Raw genomic sequence first — 14,075 nt, forward strand, 5'->3', positions numbered from 1 at the left:
GTGGAGTTTATCACAGGCTGTGGGGGCATTCAGTTACAGTTCAAAGGTCTGCCGTTCCCTGATTCTAAGAGTCTGTGTAGTGAGGGATTTTAACCAACTTTATTAACAAAAACTCTTTTGAGAGGTATGTCATTTCCTGGGTTCTTAACATGGCAAGTGTAGGAGGATATCAGAGGAGAGGGAGTCAGAGAGGAGTGCTGTCCCTACGCCACATATGCTCCACTGAGCCAGCCACAGCTCTTCAGAGCAAAGGAGCCTTTGTTCATGGTGCTGCACCTCTAAAATAAATGGGACAACTACAGAGCATTACAAACATTAATTAAAAGTCTCAGTACCCCTGTGGGGTGGATCAGGATTCTCTCCATTTTAGGCACAGAGAGGTGAAGTGACCTGTCCAAGACAGCAATATTTACATGTTTCGTAAATTGCAACTAATGGATAACAAAAGTGAGTGTGTGTGTAGCTGACAAGGCATCTGTTTCCTCACTGCTGTTCTGGGATACTTCAAGAATAGGTCTGTGTGCAAAATTGCATTCATAAATGTTGCCTTGCATTTTTGGCTGAGTACAAATGGGCCTTTACCCTTTAAAAATTTGCCCTCAAATGGCCACATTTGATGGAGGATGTGGGCCTCCATATTATTCCAGACATATCACTGGATGGCCAAGACTACAGCACTATGCAGCGAAAGAAGAATAATGCTACAAGCAGAGGAGGATGAATACATCAGCTGCAGATTCTACAACAGCTCCACCCCCATCCTTATGATGGAAAAAATGCAAAAATCCTCCAAACATCACAAGAAAATTCCCTCCCCTTGTAGACAATGGTCATCTCACCCAAGGGAGAAGAAGAAGCTGAAAAAAATCCAGATGTGGACAGAGAACTAGAGAAGGGAAAGAACTGTACGGATTGAGGGTACAGGGCTAGAGCCAGGGGCTGTAGGGGACCCTGGATTTCTCATTCACCCTCGTTGCCACCAGGGGAGATAGGTGAAGCAGCATCTCGCTAAACCTGAAAAGTCAGGTCCCACATGAAGTTCTATTGGAGCACCCAAGGCCTGCAGTTAGCTGATTGGCTCATACCTGCTACTTAAGCCTGGAAATGACCCAGGTGGACTGTCCGAGCAATTGCGCAGACTTCCTGATGCTGCCACATCAGACCACACTCTTGGCTGCCTCCTGCAATCATGATCCAGCCCTGTTCCTGATTCCTGCTCCTCGCTCATACCTTGCTCCTTCTCCACCCCGACTCCTTGTCTCTCTCCAGTTCCTGCTCTTTCACCTTGCTCCTATCAGCTACCAATCCTGACTCCGAACCTCTGACTTAACCCTTGACCCTGGCACTTGGTATCTGACCCCAGCTCTGACTTCTGATTCTGGCTCAACCCTGCGCTCTGGCATTCTTATTTAATCCTGACTCCAGTCCTCAGCATCGATTCCTGGTCCTGAGTCTGACTTAACCCCTTGGTTCCGGTATTTGGCAGTGACTCTGGATCTGACCTCCTCTTCCATTCCCCAACCTGTATGCCTGCTCTGCCCACTAGACCTGACACCTTCTCTGCCCATTAGGCCAGACTGCCTATGTTCCAGTTCCTACTAAGAATACACAGATGGTCTCTAACTCCTGATGGAGGTTTTTCTTCCCTTCAGTTCTTCAGATCCAGTTGCAACTGCTTGACTCACAGAATCATAGAAGTATAGGACTGGAAGGGACCTCGAGAGGTCATCTAGTCCAGTCCCCTGCACTCAAGGCAGGACTACATAATAACTAGACCATCCCTGATAGGCGTTTGTCTAACCTGTTCGTAAAAACCTCCGATGACAAACATTCTACAACCTCCCTAGGCAATTTGTTCCAGTGCTTAACTACCCTGACAGTTAGGAAGTTTTTCCTAATGTTCAACCTAAACTGCCCTTGCTGCAATTTAAGCCCATTGCTTCTTCTCCTATCCTCAGAAGTTAAGGAAAACAATTTTTCACCTCCCTCCTTGTAACAACCTTTTATGTACTTGAAAACTGGTATCATGTCCCCCCTCAGTCTTCTCTTCTCCAGACTAAACAAACTCAATTTTTTCAATCTTCCCTCATAGGTCATGTTTTCTAGACCTTTCATTATTTTTGTTGCTCTCCTCTGGACTTTCTTCCATTTGTCCACATCTTTCCTGAAATGTGGCACCCAGAACTGAACACAATACTCCAGCTGAGGCCTTATCAGTGAGGAGTAGAGGGGGAAAATTACTTCTTGTGTCTTGCTTACAACACTCCTGCTAATACATCCCAGAATGACATTTGCTGTACATGAGAAGATTGCTATGCTTCGAACCTATATCCATAGACACCTAATGTGAGTGGACACATCAGGCTAACTATAGGCAAGTCTCCACTACCGCTTAAGTTGATCTAACTTAAGTTGCTCAAAGGTGTGAAAATGCACACACACTCACACCCCCCCCCCCAAGTCACGCAAGTTTCACCCTTTCCACACCAGCACTTCTCACTGAGGTGGAGTAATCATTCCAATGGGAGAACTCTCTCCCGTCGGCGTAGCGCATCTTCACCAGACATGTTACAGTGACGCAGCTGCACCGGTGAAGTTGCACTAATGTAGCGCTGTAGTGTAGACTTGCTCTAAGATGAAAACATGGGAAAGAGGGGGCATTCAAGAGAAAGTCTGAGAATGATAATGTAGCTCATTAAGCAGTGGTCTGAGATAGAAGATGGCACCTGGAAAATTATCATGGACCAGATCAGTTAAATACATTGTATACCAAGGAAAGCAAGAGTAACTGTCCTCCTATGGCCATCCTGCAATCAGCTCCTCTTTTGTTCCACATGCTTTTATGAGCAGAACACTTTAATCATTCAACTCTACCTTTGCCCATTATTGTTTTCTGTAGATAGCTGCAAATTCTGGTTCTTCAGTTATGCAACTGTATTTGTTCATTTTACTTCATTTCCTTATATTAGTTCTTTGTTACCTTTCCAATTCGGCAGTCACTCCACAATGTGTAAACAGAACAACAGAATTACTCATCACAGTCAGCCTGGTTCATCTGATCTGCATGGCTGATGAAGCCAAGTGCACATGCTTTACCCCTCTTGTTTCTGTATCCTATCGCGAATAGAGAGTCTGTTAGCCTCCATACATTTTACTATTAATAACTTGCACCCTTCACGCCAAAAGGCCCTTAAACGTTCTGCAAACCATATACAGGAATTGCCTACCACTGAAAAGCACAGCTGTCATTGGGGCAGACCCTGGTAGCCACTTACACTAAAAGCAGTTTAGGGTCAGAAACTGCAGAGCATCATTTCCAGCTGAAACTTGTGTTGCTATCAGTGTAAAAACCAAGACTTAACCTCCAATTCAGAGCCTAATGGAAATCAATGAGGCTCTATGTAGGCACTGGGGATCTGCCAGTGCAGAGCTCATTGCAGGGTCGGGGCCCAAGATGGTCATGTTTGTGAAGCAGAAGTAGTAGTGGCATAATCTTGCTGCCTCACTTGCTATCTCATGATTTGAAACAAATGTCAGTAAACAGTCAAATATCATAGTTTAAACACACAGCTACCAGTAGAGATCAGTTTAGATACATTACATGCTACAGGGTAGGGCAGTCATATGTCCCATTTTGGCTGGGACAGTCCCTTTTTTAAGCCCTGCCCCAACCGTCCTTTTTTTGGCAAAAATGGGCATTTGTCCCATTTGCTCTTGCCAGTTGTCAAAAAAGTGGGCTGTGGTGCTGAGGAACATGGGGGGAGAGAGTGGTGATGCCAGGCCAGCACAGGAAGGGGGGGGCAGGGTTGGAGCAACCAGCAACAGCCGTGGGGGGGGGGGGGGGGCGGGGGCAACCAGAAACAGCCTTGTGGGGGGGGGGAGGCAGGGCTTGGGTGAGTGTCTCGAACCAGCCCCGTGTGGTATCCCATTTTCCCTTTGGAAAATATGGTCACCCTACTACAGGGTCACCTATTCAAAGTTGTGTAGACCACAAAAATGCATGTGTTTGCCTGCAAAAACTCAGATTTGCATATATAAAGGGGGTATCTGCATGTATAACTACTCCATTTCTTTCTTTTCTTTTCATAAAAATTGGCCATTTTCTTTTAAGCAGTTTCTTTTAATTGTTTGCAGACATTTTTGTGGATTAATTTTTACCCCGCTTTCAAAATTTGACCCAGAATCTCCGAGAGCTCATACTCCAGAAACATAGTCCAGAAACTCAAGAGATTGAGTCTCGAATTGCAGGGACAGAAGTGAAAAGTAGCAGATAAACCCTAAAGAATATCAGTTTATCAGTTTCCCTGCTCATTGATCCTGTCTCTGGTTTTCAGGTCTTCACTCTCTATGAAGGTCCCAGGCAACCTGGATAAAGCAACCTCATTTTCATCCATAAGAACATCCCACCCCACCAAAAAAAAAAAATCTTTCTTTCTTTCCCTCACTTGGGTGAACAGGGAAGGTTTATGTTTCACTCACTGGGTAATAGACAAATTGAAAAATACATATCTTCACACTTTGCCCTTCATTTCACAGAGAAGTTTTCATGAAGTTTGAGCGGATGAATGACTCTTCAAATACCTGGAGGTTCAGTTCAAATGAGCAAATGGTTTGATGCTTACCGCAAAATTATCAAAAAGTAGAAGACCCTCTTTAGACTGAAATTGCAGTAGAAATCTCCCTAGAACAGGATGTCTTGTAAGATTTCTAGGATCCCTCTTCTTGTTGTTGGGTAGCAAACACTGTGAAACCAATCTCTCGTGATATTTCGGCACCTCTGTTGCTGCTCCTGACAAAAAGGGAAGGGTAACAGAGGTACGGCAATCATCACGAGAAAACCTTCACCAACAGTTACCACCCTGCAACAGCAGAGATGCTGCAACTACTTGCAATTCTAAGTACGGGGAATGCTGCAGAAGGACCACAGTGTGGCAAGTGTCGGTAAATGTCTTTTTACTGGCAACCAATATAAGTGAAAATCAAAAGTAATGATAAAGTACAGAGGACAACTAAATGTTTTCAGACCTCAACAATGATTCTGCTTGAGCTTGGAGAAAAGGATCAAACGGGGTAGGGGCAATATTATTTTGTCTAAGGCAATTTGTATATCCCTGGAAAGAATCTGAATACCCAGCCACTAGCTTATGTACTTCCTGAAACTCCCTGAGTGACTTGACTGGCAGGAGCACCTGCAGAGTTGCAATGTGAGAGCCTAATGATTGCATTTTATTATCTCCAAACTGAACATTCTTTTTTTTTTATTGCCTAGGATTCTCTCCTAAATAGTTTCACTTTTTGTTCTTCAGTTACATGATCTTGCTACTCATTATGTTTTCTTGCCATATTATATTAGTTGAATGGCCACCGTTATTCAAAAATTGTGCAAACAATGTGGAAATTATTTAAGGGAAACTGCTACATCATCACCTCATAATCCCACTTTTTGGGGAAAATGTTTTTGTAACCTTCAATCCCCCATTCCTTACACTTTTTCCTGTCCCTTACCACAACCAGTATGTTCCTTTCCCTTAATCCTTTATTACAGTGCCTTCCTCGGGTCAGTTTGATTTGAGGTAGGTTCTCCTGAGCAAATCTCTACACTGTGGCCAGACATTTCCTCATCTAGAGGACATACTGGACTATAGTTTGAACTTGATTTGGCTGCTTTCCCCAAGCTTCCTTAACAAGATCCATAGGATTCCTCAGGGTTGATGCCCCTTCCAGCATTCCAAAGGGCAAAAGTCCCAGTGGAAGCCTTATTGTGAAGAAAAGTTAAGGCAGAAGTTTATCCCAGTCCTTTTCATCCAATGCCACAACTTTTCACAATGTATGCTTGAGACATTTGCTAAAATTTTTGAGTAGACTGTCAGTCTGAGGTTCAGAGTGACTTAACTTTAAGGGTGTCCCAAATCTTTGGGCAAGACAAAGTTGGTCCCTAGGTCAGACTCTCAGTGGGCAGCTCAACCAGAGTAAAGGTTTATGTATTAGTTCTTCAGCTAATCTAAGCAGAGTTAGTTACACAAGTCCTCCATCAAGGAACAAAATAAACAAGATTACTAGTCTCAGCAAACTGATTGTGATTCATCAATTATTTGCTGATGAAATTCAAGACTACGTCCAACTAAAAAATAAATGTGAGAATTTTGTGGACCATACCCACAAAAAATAAAGGTAAAGTTTGGCAAATGACACATAGTGAATTTTTGCTTAGTTTTAATTGTCAAGGGGCAGTGAACTTGTGACTTGTCTGGCATATCACTCCTATCATGCAGTGCTAAGTACAACCAAAAGGCTATGTAAAACTACAACAACAAGAATCATTTTGGGGCATTCGGTCCGTATTACAATTTTTTTTCTCTCTCTTTACAGGAATGACATGCCAAGCGCGAAGTTCTTACGTAACCAGCGAGATCCTGTGGGGTCATCGTTTTACACCTGTCCTCACGCTGGAGGATGGATTTTATGAAGTTGATTACAACAGCTTTCATGAAACATATGAGACCAACACACCGTCTTACAGTGCCAAAGACCTGGCAGAGATGGCCAGCCGAGCAGAACTGCCCCTGACTTGGTCTGTGTCCAGCAAACTAAACCAGCATGCTGACCTGGAAACTGAAGAGAGGGGAAAGAACCATGAAGACCAAACTGAAAGGAATGGTGACGTGGCAAACTTAGAGAATGAATCCAAAGTTTGAACCAGCAGAGGTTCACCACACAACCTCTTTTTTCTTTTTGATCCTTCCCTTTTTTTATTATGATGACAAGAAAAGAAATATTTAAGGTTTGAAATGTCTACCTGCCCAAACAAATCAAGAGATTCATAAAATAAGCAAAGACGTGGGTTAAAGCTGCAATATCCCTTATATACGATGAAATCTCTGATCACTGCCCTTCCAATAATTGCATATTTCCTCTGGATAAATACAAGTTTATGACCACAGGTGTGTTTAAAAAGGAACCAAAAAGGGGGGGGGGGAGCAAGACTCAGTATCTGGGATAATAAAAGGAAAGACTGTGATTAATGTTTGCTAATACCATGGGCCTTGGCTCTAATTTTTATATATTTCAAGATAGTTTCATAAACAGGATGTGATGCCTCCAATGAAAATGGGCATTGCAGCTTTAAGACCGAGGTGAGCAGAAAGAGCTGCAGTTCAACAGGATACTGTATATATGCCTTATGTAATTACGTTCTCTTTAAATTTAGTAATAAACCCAGCATGTACAAAAGTACTGTAGTAAAGAACTTCTAAATAATGTACATAGATGTGTAATTAATGTAGGTTTAGATACATAATTCTAGAAATATTGGGATGCAAAAAACTGAATAGGCATTTCTGTTTTAATATTTGGAGTATATTAGTTTCTCCCCTATATATCTGGCCCTTTTAGTGCACAACATTTTCTTCAGTGTACCAGACTGGCAGCTATTAAGAAGACCTCACTGTTTCCCTAACAAATCATTTTACTGATTCTAAAAAGCCATAAGTCTGGGGGGAGGGCAGGGTGGAGAAATTGAAACTTTACTGATATACTGTGAAACTGTTTACAAAAATGATTCTATCTTTTGTAATATTATAGGGTAAACCATTCCTGGCTACTTTTGGCAGTTCAGCCTGAATTAGACTGTGGCAGATTCTTGGAAAACACAAGAATCTCTAGTACACTGTTAATATAAAAAGCATGTTCATGTTGGGCTAGGACCCTGTAAGTGCACTACCTAAACCATTGGATTAAAACTATGTAGTTTTCTATATAAACAGTATAAGCCATTAAAAATTCTGAATGTTATTCATACGCTAAGTAGAGAACACTTTTAGCTACTCGGTCTGGGAAGAAAGAATTGAATTTCATCTGAAGTTGTAGTCAATGAGATTCATTTGTTAACATCATTAGCACTTTGTTGGTCCTGAAAATTCCCAAAAGGCTTTATGGCCCTAGGTAATTTTCATCAGGGTTTCTCATATAAAAGCCCACTCCTGACAACTCTATCCAGGTGAGTGGACCCTCCCACCCTTACTCATATTGGGCCAAATCCTCAGGCTGATTTAAATAATTTTGATTTGATGCACCAGAACTATGATGATTTGCCTGATTTACACCAGCTGAGCATCTGGCCCATAGAGTAGTACCTAACTTCTCAAATACACTCAGTGTGGGGTGACTCACAGTGTATGGTATTACTGTCTGTAAAGATTGTTGCATCAGGCACTGTGTGCATAAAATAGTATTAATTCAAATAAAAGTCTCCCATTGACTTCAATGGGCTTTGGCTCTGGCCCATAAAGAGTACCATTTCCCTCAGTCAAGAGAAAAACAAACTGCAGCCTTAATTTTCTTTTTGAACCTGCCTAGTCTGGAAAGGAAAAATACACTGAAAATAATTTAAAGTTATTTTGGGTTTTGTTTGTATAGAAGCTTTTAAATTCAAATAGAAGAAAAAAACCTCAGGAGAAACCTAGTGGGCAGGTGGAAATTTTGCACTGTGATATATCCTTCACATTAATTTCACATCTATACACTGTTTTTACTGCAACACAATTGCCCATCCTTTATTTTCATTGAGTGGTTAAGAGTTGATTTGGCTCCTACAGCTATGATTGCCTCCAGGCGGAGGTTTTGCACACCTCGATCACACCAATCAAAACAGCTAGGCCTTGTGTCTGCTTTATTTCTGAAAATTTTCCCTAACAGGTTTTCACAAAGAAGCTACTCATACAATTCCACAGTTTAAGCAATTGTTCAAAAGATGTATTTTCATCCCCTCCACCAGGATGACTGATTTCATCAGGTAGTTACAGATTGTTGCTTATTTTCATTTAGTTTGGTGAAAAAACTGGTTTTGCTACAGACCCTTTTAAAATACAATGGTATCCTTTGTTTACTGACACAGTGTCAGAACCTGCTCAGTACTATGGTTTATACAGCACACCCTGTCTTTAAGGCTGCTCTTGAGAGCCAAGGAATTCACACAGTAGAGCAGGGTGTATGCGTGCTTCTTAAGGTGTTTTAAGGGAAGAGTCACTCTGAAATTTCATTGGAGAACAGTAGTCACATATCAGAGGTAATCTTATAAGGGAGGACCCCGTAGCAAAGGTACTTGCTAAAAGTAATGAAGCACAGCCTGGGGGGGGGCCTCAGCCTGTGTGTGTCAGCCTGTAGTACATGAGTTTAAAGCAAAGAACGCCTCTTAGGATGAATCTGCTTTTTGCTCTTGTAATTTACTGGGCCATTCTATAATCCATTAAGAAGAGCTTGTCATGTTCAATAAAACAGCGGTTTTTAAACCTTTTTGTGCCCTTTAGTACAAAAAAATAGACTTTATGCTAGTGGGGCATGTGCATGGGTAAGTTATATTTTTGTGACTAGGGCACTTAAAGTTTAAGGTCTCTCTCTGTCTCTCATGGTCTTTGCTATTCATGTGGTATGAAATGTAAAGTTTACAAAAAATCTCATTTTTGTAACGTAAGCTTAAAAATGAAAAGTCTCCAAGGCTTTCAACTGGGAAGCTTCACAGAAACTTTGTACTAGAATGTCCCTATCAAACACCTCTATTTTTCTACAATGATTGATTAAGCTGTTTAACAATGTATTTTGTGTCAACAATTTCAACTGAACTGTTAAAAACAATTAAGAATTGAATGCTGTTAATTAACAATGGATTTTCAAAGCTGACCATAGTGAGTGGTGTTTTTCATTACTACAGTATATACACTTACCTGATAATTTTGACTCATGCTCTTATTAAAACAATATATTTGGAAATGTCAATGCTCAGTAATATTGTGAGGAAATCAAATTTAAGGAACATAAATAATGTGACATTTTTATGTAAGTAGCTACATAAACAACCAAAATCCATCCAAAGCTCCTATTTCTCTGTATTTCACTGATATACTAAGGTATCTTTTTCTTAAAATCTATTGTGATATTGATGAGCAAGTGACAATATTCAAAGATAGATGCAATCTTTCAGCTTTTTCATACTGCTAGATTCTGCCTACTTAGGTAGCTACAGTACGCTAGCGTACTCTAGCTTAGGTACACTAGAACAGTTTCTTTGTATTGACCCCTTCCAGATGACTATAGTGCAACTCTCAATCTTTTTACTGTATAGCAGGGGTTTCTGGCTCATGTTCATTTTTCCCCACCCACATTTTCTGGGTCAGTTCATCAGCTGGTGTAAATTGGCACAGCTGTACTGACTTTAATGGAGCAACATGAATTTATACCACCTGAGGACCTGACCCTCCATGTTTATTTTAAGGCAAGTTCTGGTTTATTATTTTAGGAATAAAAATGGTATTCCTTACATTACATCAAAGCTGGCCACTCTGGAAGTTGAACCTCTAGGCCCTGATCCTGTAAATACTTAAACACGTGAGTAACGTTATGCACATGAGCAATCCCACTGAAGTCAATTTGTGTGAGCAAAGTTACATACAAGTGTAAAGTATCAGAGGGGTAGCCGTGTTAGTCTGAATCTGTAAAAAGCAACAGAGGGTCCTGTGGCACCTTTAAGACTAACAGAAGTATTGGAGCATAAGCTTTCGTGGGTAAGAACCTCACTTCTTCAGATGCAAGTACTTAGTTAGTCTTAAAGGTGCCACAGGACCCTCTGTTGCGTTATACAAGTGTAAGAGTTTGTGGGTTCAAAGGCATAGTGAGAATGGTAGATCTGTAAGGATCACAGACTCCCTCTGCAAACAATTTTCAACAATGCACGAATTTAAGATTTGGGGTATTTTTGGTGTATGTTTCATCAAAAGCTATTCTGAAATTTTTGCTGAGTGGCATTTAAATTTGAAAGTGGAAACCCTATTTATAACTTTAAAAAGAAATTTCCTATGTATAAAGTGACTTTCTGATCACATGGCAATGATTTTAGTCACCCTTTCTATTTCCCACTAGGAGAAAGTATACCGTTTTCTTTTAATAATACCGGAAAGGCAGGAGGTGGCATTAAATCTTAGAGTCTTAATTCAGACTTGCTCCAAATATCCTGGCTGTATTCAAGAGGCTGAGATGTAACAACCCTTATTTTGTATCTAGTGGGGATTTCTAAATAAGATACAATGGAAAAATGTATTTCAGTATTTTCTGTTCTCAATACATCTTTGCTTTCAGACAGTTTTGAAGATGGAATTCTTCTGAAATTCTGATACTATGTGACATCATTGTGATAACATGATGCAAATCATATACAACAAAAGAAATACAGCTGGACTCTCACTATGAGCAGGGGCGGATTAGCATTTTGTGGGGCCCCTGGGAGTCCCCCCCACCCCTCTCACGGTGTTCACAGGAGTAGGGTTGGGGGCTTGCCCCATTCTGACCAGCATTCCAGCTGGGGAGCGGAGTCAGCACACGGGGGCTTGCTCTGTTCTGCCCACCCACCTGCCCCCCGGTGCCGAGTGGGCAGAGCAGGGAAAGCCTCCATGCTTCGATCCCACTCCCTGGCTGGAGTGCCAGGCGGGCAGAGCGGATCGGGGCATGGGGACACCCATTTTTCTGGGGCTCCCCAATTGGCCAGGGCCCCTGGGCATGGGCCCCATTGGCCCAGTGGCTAATCCGCCATTGACTATGAGGAAAGGGAATGACATTAATGACAATTGGGGGAACTGTTTGACACAGATTTGGACTTTGTGATCTAAATTATTCTTAATGAGAGAGCCTAAGGATCAATCTTGTTTTGTTTAAAGGATAGTGTTTCATGCCCCTTAACAAAAATTTAAACTAAATATTAAAAATGTAGATACTAACAATACATCCATCTCCCCTCTCTCCCACCCCCCACTTCAAACTCCACTGGATTTCCAGAATCACTTGTATGGGTGACTATAGTGTAATCGAGTCCTGCTTCACCATTAGCAGGAGTGTTGTAAGCAAGACACGAGAAGTCATTCTTCCGCTCTACTCCACGCTGATTAGGCCTCAACTGGAGTATTGTGTCCAGTTGTGGGTGCCACATTTCAGGAAAGATGTGGACAAACTGGAGAAAGTCCAGAGAAGAGCAACAAAAATTATTAAAGGTCTAGAAAACATGACCTATGAGGGAAGATTGAAAAAATTGGATTTGTTTAGCCTGGAAAAGAGAAGCCTGAGAGGGGACATGATAAGTTTTCAAGTACATAAAAGGTTGTTACAAGGAGGAGGGAGAAAAATTGTTGTTCTTAACTTCTGCAGACAGGACAAGAAGCAATGGGCTTAAATTGCAGCAAGGGAGGTTTAGGTTGGACATTAGGAAAAACTTCCTAACTGTCAGGGTGGTTAAACACTGGAATAAATTGCCTAGGGAGGTTGTGGAATCTCCATCATTGGGTATTTTTAAGAGCAGGTTAGACAAACACCTGTCAGGGATGATCTAGATCATACTTAGTTCTGCCTTGAGTGCAGGGGACTGGACTAGATGACCTCTCAACATCCCTTCCAGTCCTACACTTCTATGATGATTCTCTCAGAGATTTACTGTATATTGATTCCCCAGATGGCATGTAGCAGTATGTAGATGTAACACTGTTATCATAGCAAAAGACAAACTGTGTTCTAAAACCAGGCAGAGTATGTATTTCATCTCACAGGTGTGAAATTAGTTTTATATTTTAAGCAAATTGACAAATACACATCACACTTCTGGCCCATTCCCCCCTAATGTGAGAATAACCCACACAGCAGAGTCAAATTCAGAGTTTCAGCTTGTGTAATCTGCTTTGAATTCTTCTGTCAGATGGGCACAATTGCCAGCTCCTTCCCTTGCCTCCCACTGAAGAAGCCAGTGATTCCAGCCCCAAACCTGCAGCTCTCGTAGGATCTGCTGGAGGAAAAGGGTATCTCCCTTCCCCTAGTCTCTCTTGAAATCCACCTCAGCTGTGTTCCCAAGCCATAAAAAGGAAGGCTCTCAAGTGACTGTGGCCTCTGTTTGAGGTTATTTATGGTGGCATCATTTGCAGATTTGAATGGGAGGAACTGATGGGGAGCTACTGGTCCCATCCCACCTCTTCCCCACCCATTCCAGCCTGTCAAAACTGAACCAATCTGGACTTCCGCAGGGCCTGGGAAAACAAGGGTGCGTGGGATTGAGGCAAGTGTCCTCACTTCCACATCCCTTGCCTCCCGCCGTAGCAGGGATCTGCTGAAACATGAGGGACTGAGGTCCTCACTGACAGATCTATGTTAAATGACTTGTGATGCAGGGATTGGGATTGCCATTTTCCAAGCACGACCAGTAATGAAAGGATGATAGCATACTATGCTGAGTGATCCATTTGACATGTACGGTACATAAAGCTCTTAGGTGGGAAAAAACTTATACATTATCAAAACTTACATTTTATACATATACATAGTTCTGTTGAATGATAAGTGATCTCTCTAAGAATATGACTACAATCAAATTTGATTCCAAGGTAAACTTATGTCAAAGTAAAAACTACCAGTATCTCACTTGAAATTTCAAATCAGAAGGGCCTGGTTGGATCAGGGAAATACAAATATTTTACCTCTAAGTCATTAGAATGAATTTGGCTCAGGCCATAATGAAAATTGTTACCCTCTGCCAGCAACATTTCAGGCTCATGTGAAAATTTTCAGAAGTAGAGCCAAAAGTTAAGATCCTAAATCCACAGTTAGGCACCTGCCTAATTTTCAGAAGTGCTGAAGATCCAACAACTCCCACTGATTTCAGTTGGAACCGCTGGGTGCTGAACCCTTTTGAAAAATCAGGCCACTTAGTTGGGTGCAAAAGTAAGGATCTTGGCACTTCTGTTTGCTCCTACTTTTTAAAATCCCGAACCTGGTGGTCTCAGGAGAGGCATCCACATCAATGAAACACCATCAGTATTAATGCCTCCATTCAGCAAACCACTTAAGCATGTGGTTAACTTCAACCATGTGCTTAAAGTCCCATGGGAACATTCAGATGCTTACAGTTTACCACATGCATAAGTGCTTTGCTGATTTAAGCCTATGCACCCTTCTTTGCACACTCATTGAAGAGGCCAAGGATCAAATGAGCGTGGAAGTTGAGCTCTGTTCTCCCTCTTAGGCTATGTCTACACTACCGTGGTAAGTCGACC

The 14,075-nt window shown here is 41.7% G+C and overlaps 1 protein-coding gene across 1 annotated transcript in view; it reads left to right on the forward strand.

Annotated features, from left to right (window-relative positions):
* LOC113406459 (G protein-activated inward rectifier potassium channel 2) overlaps window positions 1-6,695 on the forward strand; it is a 63,550-nt gene extending 56,855 nt beyond the window's left edge. Inside the window, exon 2 of the mRNA XM_026651526.1 lies at window positions 6,370-6,695. Within this exon, the coding sequence (XP_026507311.1) occupies window positions 6,370-6,695 (326 nt within the window). The remainder of the gene's footprint in view (window positions 1-6,369) is intronic.
* Window positions 6,696-14,075: the final 7,380 nt, after the last annotated feature.

The sequence above is a fragment of the Terrapene carolina genome, unplaced genomic scaffold (assembly GCF_002925995.2).
Source record: "Terrapene carolina triunguis isolate 2854851 unplaced genomic scaffold, T_m_triunguis-2.0 Scaffold31, whole genome shotgun sequence".
Lineage (NCBI taxonomy): Eukaryota > Metazoa > Chordata > Testudines > Emydidae > Terrapene > Terrapene triunguis.